We start from the raw sequence: 7,184 nt of genomic DNA on the forward strand, positions 1-7,184 counted from the left end.
TTAAGAGAGAATGGCTTTCTGACGTTTATCTATTTTACCTCGACAAATCGGACACAACAGCAAACTGTTTGAACACGACCAGCAGGCGACCAAATGCGAACATGGAATGAAAAGAACACAAACGTCAGCGTCCATGCATATCTTACATGTTTTTTTTTCGCGTAAATCGCGCACAACAGATTGCAAATCTTCTTCTTCCTCCACTTCTTCCTCTTCTACCACTGTTGGTTTATCGTTCACTGGAATCGTGACAGCGTTCAGAAGCTCAAGGCTAGACGTAAAGTTTCCACCGGTTCTCTTCACGTGATCGTTTACAGTAGTCGATACATGTTGCATGTCAAAACCCATTTCTAAAACTTTCACAACGATTTCAGAGCGCATTGCAATATCAAACGGACTTTTTGACGAAATAAGAGCCGTCTCGATGAAAGGAAAACCTTTTTCGATTCTCAACCAATTGCAGAACGGAAACCACTTTGCATGCTCGATCCAAGGATTATCGTCTAATTGCCAGTCTTTCAGTCCACCGCCGCAATGGAAACACATTGCCTGGCTCCGATTGATTGCAAAGAATCCGGCCTCGGCTATTCCGTTCGGCGTATGATCGGTAGCCCATACTGTAGTAAACGTCATTTTTCGAACATTCAAAAGAGCGTATTGTGGATGCATTGCCCGTTGCCTATTGGTGGTGGTGGTGGTGGGGGTCGCCACGGTGGCCGCGGTGGATAACATGAACTTACACAACGGAAAATGTTTTCTATGCTCTTCGTCGACATTCACTCCTCTTTTCCATCGCTCAAGTAAACCGTTGCAAGAGAAGCATTCGACTACGTCACAGCATGACCTGTAATAAAATCCAGACTTTGCTAAAGTGCACGCCGATACGATGTGTCCAAATGGCCAGTTTTTAAAAGTCGACAATCTGACCATATGCGAGTTTGAGTCGACCAAATGTGTTTTACTGCCGATTAAAGGACTGCTGTTACCACATGACATCAGTTTGCACAACGGGAAGTGTTTCTTGTGCTCTGTATCGGCATCTGCTCCGGCGTTCCATCTCGAAAGTTTACCGTGACAACGGTAACATTCTACCCGGTCGTCTTGCCCCGTATAAAAGAAGCCCGACATTGCTAACGATGTAGGCGATATCACGTGTCCCGCAATCCAAAACTCATACGTGGCCAATCGTCTTTCATAACATTCCATCGCGCCTGTATGCACTATTTTATTCATTTCTGTCTGTGTGCGCGAGCGGGTGTGTGTGTGTGTGTGTGTGTGGCCCGAAGAGTATATATTATAGCAATTTGTAAATTCAGATTCACCACACACGATGGAGGATTCGATCGCAAAAGAAATGAACACTGTTGTGGAAAATCTGAAATCGATATATTTTAAACAATTCTCTGATATTTTGAATACGATGATTAGAAACGGATGCAACGGATGTATTCACGAGCATCCTTCTCAGATCGAACATGATCTATGTTTGATGGCTCCGGATAGAGAGAATATAGAACGTTTCTTTGACAACATTGTTATCGATAAAGAGGTACTGTTCATAGAATGGTGTCATCAAAATGCTGATTTTCTGGAAAGTTGCTCTAATGTCAACGCCTGGTTCGAAGTTCTATTGTCGGAAATAAAAGATAGCAACAATTTAATCGATCAAATATACCGTTATAGATTAATTTAATTTCTCTTGCGCCGGTATTTTCTTCGGTAGATTTGATATGAATTTTTACTCGACATACAACTTGTAATATAGAAACAACTGAATGTATTCTCCTTCATTCATAAGCAAGTCAAACACGAGTGTAGGTGCAGAATGATTTCATCCAATGATCTGGTGAAAACGACCGCAGAGAAGGTTATGCCTAAGTCAGATGATTTGTTACAGGACGAAAACGCTTCGTTGAAGAAAAGTGTAAAATGTATACACCTTCTAGAACAGTTGTTGAAAGACCGTGATAAATCGTTGAACCACTTAGAGAAGACGGTAAAAAACTATAAATTATGTATTGAACATCTACAATGGCGCTTACACAAACACAACTTGGACTCATCAGTTGATTTGAAAGAACATGAAATATTCGAGCCTGGTCACGATAAACCGATTTTAATAAGCTTGTTGAATGACGCTATACGATATAAAAGATTTCTTGACGAGAAGTTTAGCTCCGAAGAGGTAAGACGAAACTAAGTGTGAGAATATTTGTCATGAATTCGTTAAAATTATCATAGTGGTGTGAGTGTGTGATTTATTATTATTTTTTTTTAATGTTCAGGTTGCCGAAGCAAAAGAAACCATTTCTGTTCTTGAGAAAGAAGTTAGTAAGCTGTGTGTACAGTTGAAACGGAAAGAGAACGAACTCATTGTTGTTTTAACTAAAATGAGATCCTCAGACGACGAGAAAGATGTAGTAATTAGTAAGTTAAAATGTCAGCTACGAGATTATTTTTCACAGCGTAACAATGATGACGCTGTTCGTGACACGTTGAGCTCCGAAATAAGAACATTAAAATCAAATACTGAACAGTTTGTTGAAGAGAAAAAGAAGATAACAAATGAACTAAAAGCATATGCGCAAAGAGAGAAGGTATGGGTACAGGAAAGAAATATGTGTTTTGCTCACGCTAGAATTTTACATTCAGAATCAAAGTTCGAAGATGAATGTAAAACGTTGCAAGAACAGGTTCGAAATTTAAGTCGTGAAAATACAGATTTATGTAGGCAATTAAAAGAGATAATTGTTATGAACACTCGCTGGCAAAAGTACTCTGAACAAAGAGAAGCACACGTTGTGCAGTTGAAACAACAATTGAAAGTATCTGAAAACAAAGTTTTCAAGAATCATTGCCTTATTTCTGAACTTGAGCGGATGGAAAAAGAGAAACGAAAAAAAGAAATCGATACTGCTGTTCTTAGTTTGGCCAGGGAGTTGTTATTGGCAACAGATTTGGGAAAGACATGCGAATTGAATTGACTAAACACAATAACAGACTTGATGAAATAATTGGTCAATATCAAGAGACGTATGCGTCACTTCAACAATCTTACTTACCTTCTTCTAATACTCCCGATATTCTTGAATTAGTTTGTGATGATGATGATTATGCAGCTGTAGAAGACGGTAATTTGGATGAATTATTACAATGTCCTCGTTTTCTGAAAGAGTTTAATATCATAGAACATGTTCAGTTAGTTGATCATTTAGATACATGTGATGTTGATGAATACAATAATTCTATCTTATAAAATCTGTGCTGTTTTTTGTTTTTATTTTTGTTTTTTTTGTTTCTTGCTAACAATCATTAATCAATAATAAAAGAAATTAACATAATCTATAGTACGATCTATTCGATAACAATAAAGTGCATTTGGTAATCTAGACGGGTATGTATGCTTTTAATATAAATGATGGCGTGTTTTTCTCTAACACGATGTTCTCAATAAAGGAATAATAAATTGATAATAAAGTGTGTATTTTGTAAACTAAACAGTATACAGAATTAAAAGTGTATTCGAAGTTATACTAAACGTAGAAGACGGCGTGTTTGTTCTCGATAAAGGGATACTGAATTAAACGGCGTATAGTACTAATATTGTAGTCCTGATAACGAAGAAAATAAGTATTGCGCCCTCTATTGACAGATAATATGACTATTATTATTATATCGTGACAGACAATATACTGTTTTTTTTTAAACGGGTATAATATTCTTTTATTATAGAAGACGGCGTGATGTTCTGTAACGCGATGTTGTCGATAAAGGGATAATGAATTGATAAAGGGATAATGAATTGATAATATTGAGTGAGAAGTATAAGGAAAGATCTAGAAGATTATAAACATATTTTGTATAACAGGATGTATGTTCTCTCTTGTGTGTGTGTAAACTGAATGCTTAAACATTGATGCACACTGTCATTGAGGTCGAAGTAATCAAAGGCTGTTTTCTAATTGTTGATAATCTATTGAATTCGAAAGTAATCTATTGAATTCGGAAGTGATTTGTTGAAATCGGGTCATATCTTAATTGCCTTGAAAGAAATATAAAGCAAGTTACATATTTTTGGAAAGCTTAGAGAGTATAAACGTGTACTGCCCTTGGTGAAGAAAGTCTTGAAGATGAGTTTTTCATAAATTTTTAATGTCCCAATGTATTATGTACATCGAACGAATACCCATTGAAAAGTTAAACAATCAAATGCTTTGACTTCTTACCGAAGTAAAAAAAAAAGATTTTAATTGATTTACTCATCATTATACAACATGCGACGAATGCACGACATGTTATGCCTCTTCAGTTCTCTCTTTGTTGTAAACTGAATGTTTAAATATTGACGCGCGCTGTCATTGGCGTCGATGTAAAGCTTTTATTTTTCTAAAACATTATCGACTGAACGCTATGCGTACTATCACATGTTGAATGCTTTAACAATAAATGGGCACTGTCCTTGAGAGGGAGGTCTTGAATATGAGTTTTTCATAACACAAAGTTTATTCGAGTTTATAGTAACGGACTTTCTATTTAGAAACAAATGAGAGAAGATTTGTTAATTGCGTAATACTTTTATTGATTTTTACTTTACCTATATAAAATACAATGTAAACAAAACTAATGCCCATGATTCAGTGACAACAAAGTATTGCACCCTATATCTATAATTTATAAAATCGAATTCAATCAATTCACGTTTTATTTCAGAACAAAGTCCATATCATAACACACAACAATATTCAATAAATTAATGTAAGTAAGTAAAAAAAAATATATAAAACAAGTCGCACAAAAATGCCGTCGGAAAACCGTCGGTTTTAAATTAGGAGTGAAAAAAACATTTTAATGGCTATACTGTTACGTAAAAAGTATACATGAAATTATGTATACAGAAGTTCAATCCATTTTCTGTGCAATTACTACTACTACTACTACTACTACTACTACTAATTTATTTTAAAAAAAAACCAAAAATCATCTACATGGTCGTTTAGCAGATGAAACCTCTTCTTCATCATCGGCCACCACCACCGTATTATATTCGGATCTGGATTTTTCGACGCTTACTATGAGCGGTACGTCGTCGTTGACTTTCACATACATTCGGCGTATTCCATCATGTAATTTTAATTTAGCGTTGGTGCCGAATGAATTCGACAAATGTTTAATGTCCTCGTCGCTGAACACGCAGAATTCTACTGTAGTTGCAATATATTGACTCAGTCTGAGAGCCGACATGAGAAACGACATGATCAGTTTCCGATCGTTTGACATGATGTGCATATGTTCCACCACCACAACGTTTCGATTCGGGCTTTCGTTGCCAAATTTGATGTCTCCAATCGAAATGTCATGTTCGTGTACTAGATACACCAATCTATCTTCAACGCGTTTCAACGAAAACTGTTTACCGCCAAACAATACAGTTGAGTCGTGTAGTTTCGAAGCCGCCTTTTCTAGTTTCGATACACATCGACGTTCCGGTACAGGGTTCAAACATTCTTTTAAAGCGTCCGTAAACTCGACTCCCAAGAACGGACTGAATCTATCGATGTATGAATTGTATTTCTTGCTGCTGGAACAATGCGACAGTGAAAATGCGTCGGTCAGTGATCTATCCGGATTCACGTGCGTGTACCAAAACTGGAGATCACGTTCGTTCATCGGACCACGTAGTTCTACCGAATGTCTACACACCTTAATCAAATTGTTGTACGCAAATTTGTCCTTTTTTAAATCACAATAGTCGCTTTGCGTCTCAAACTTATTCCGATTGTTGTCATCATAAAACATTAAAGCCACACTCATCGAGGCGCTGTAAACGTCCGAATTTCGACGCAACATCTTCACTCGTCTGTCTGACATCACATGACTTATGTCCCTGAAAGGTATCCTTGTCAGTTTCTCCTCACTCCTGACGCACGAATAGTTTGGTTCGGTGTCGGAAAAGCGTAGTCGACTTCCCGGTGGCAAGTACTTTGACGCCATGGAACCGGTTCGAACGATACCCAAACACCGATGGCCATGTCTCTCTTTCACAGAAACGCCAAACGTGCTTGCACCGTGCTTTGTAAACTCGGCAGAACCAAAGTCTATTATACGAAATCGATTATCTAATCGACTATACGCCACGTTCTCGATTGTTATGTCGTTGTGAACCACACCTGCGTTTTCGAGAAACGTCAACGCTTTGCAAACATGTAACGAAAGCGTTTTCACGCAAGGCAGAAGCTTGTAACAATAGCGTACCCTGTACAGATTACATCCTTCGTTTCTCATTGTGATTGATATTGCGATGTTACGCCGATAAGAAACTTCGAGCAGACGAGGCGTACACATTCGAGCCGCGTCCGTTTGTTTTAAGTGTGCAAGAACCAAAACTTCCTTGTTTCCCGACAAGTTCACGTCTTCATGCTCGAGCGTAGACGTGTGGCTGGCCGTGAAATCATACAATGTCTTTATCACAACGTGCACGTTTTCTTTAGCTGTCTTCACTTTGCCATGTTTCCCACTTTCTTGAATTCGAATAGCGCCGTACTTGCCGTTTACAGCCGGTAAACTTTCATACTTTCTCGTTGTTATTTGCGTCTTGTACAGGGGTAGAAATTCAACCATAGCAGCAGCACAATGTCGGCGATTTACAGATGGCAAGACACAAATTCAAAGAAATTGTACGCGGCACTGATCGTTGAACGTAAATGGATAATACTGGAACGTTTCTCCCCTAGTGATGAATGGAGTCCACCGTTGCCTACACTCGACGTTACACCGGACACATTGGAAATCGAAATGATAACAAAGCCAAGCTGGAACGGTGTTGTGTTCGGAGACTATAATCCGCATCCGTTGCGTGAGCGAGGAGTCGCAATGAGACCGACGCTAAATTTAGCTTCGAATCTGTCGATGGCGCAGATATCCGAATGGCCAACGCATGTCGGTAAGTTCACCGATACCGATATGACGTACGAGAAGAGAACCGATGTTCTTGTGATTAACGGCTGTAGGGTAAACAGATCATATCCGACAATTTCGAGAATCATCAATCATCATCTTCACCACCACCGTCCCAATGTGAAAACTAAAAACAAACGTCGACTCATCACGCATATTACACCACCACCACCATCACCACCACCACCACCACCACCATCATCATCAGAAGAAGAAGACTTTATGCACAC

General features: G+C 38.4%; 2 protein-coding genes across 2 annotated transcripts; one reads left to right on the plus strand and one right to left on the minus strand.

Moving 5' to 3' along the window:
* On the minus strand, positions 1 to 1,206 carry LOC140047605 (baculoviral IAP repeat-containing protein 8-like). Its single transcript, XM_072092643.1, has one exon. The coding sequence runs from the start codon at positions 1,204 to 1,206 to the stop codon at positions 1 to 3; it is 1,206 nt and encodes a 401-aa protein (XP_071948744.1).
* A 334-nt stretch (positions 1,207 to 1,540) lies between these two features.
* Positions 1,541 to 2,984, plus strand: LOC140047606 (uncharacterized). The gene is made up of 2 exons (XM_072092644.1): positions 1,541 to 2,185; positions 2,286 to 2,984. Exons 1-2 carry the CDS (start codon positions 1,826 to 1,828, stop codon positions 2,982 to 2,984), a joined length of 1,059 nt encoding a protein of 352 aa, XP_071948745.1. The 5' UTR covers positions 1,541 to 1,825.
* Positions 2,985 to 7,184: the final 4,200 nt, after the last annotated feature.

The sequence above is a fragment of the Antedon mediterranea genome, chromosome 4, assembly GCF_964355755.1.
Source record: "Antedon mediterranea chromosome 4, ecAntMedi1.1, whole genome shotgun sequence".
NCBI lineage: Eukaryota > Metazoa > Echinodermata > Crinoidea > Comatulida > Antedonidae > Antedon > Antedon mediterranea.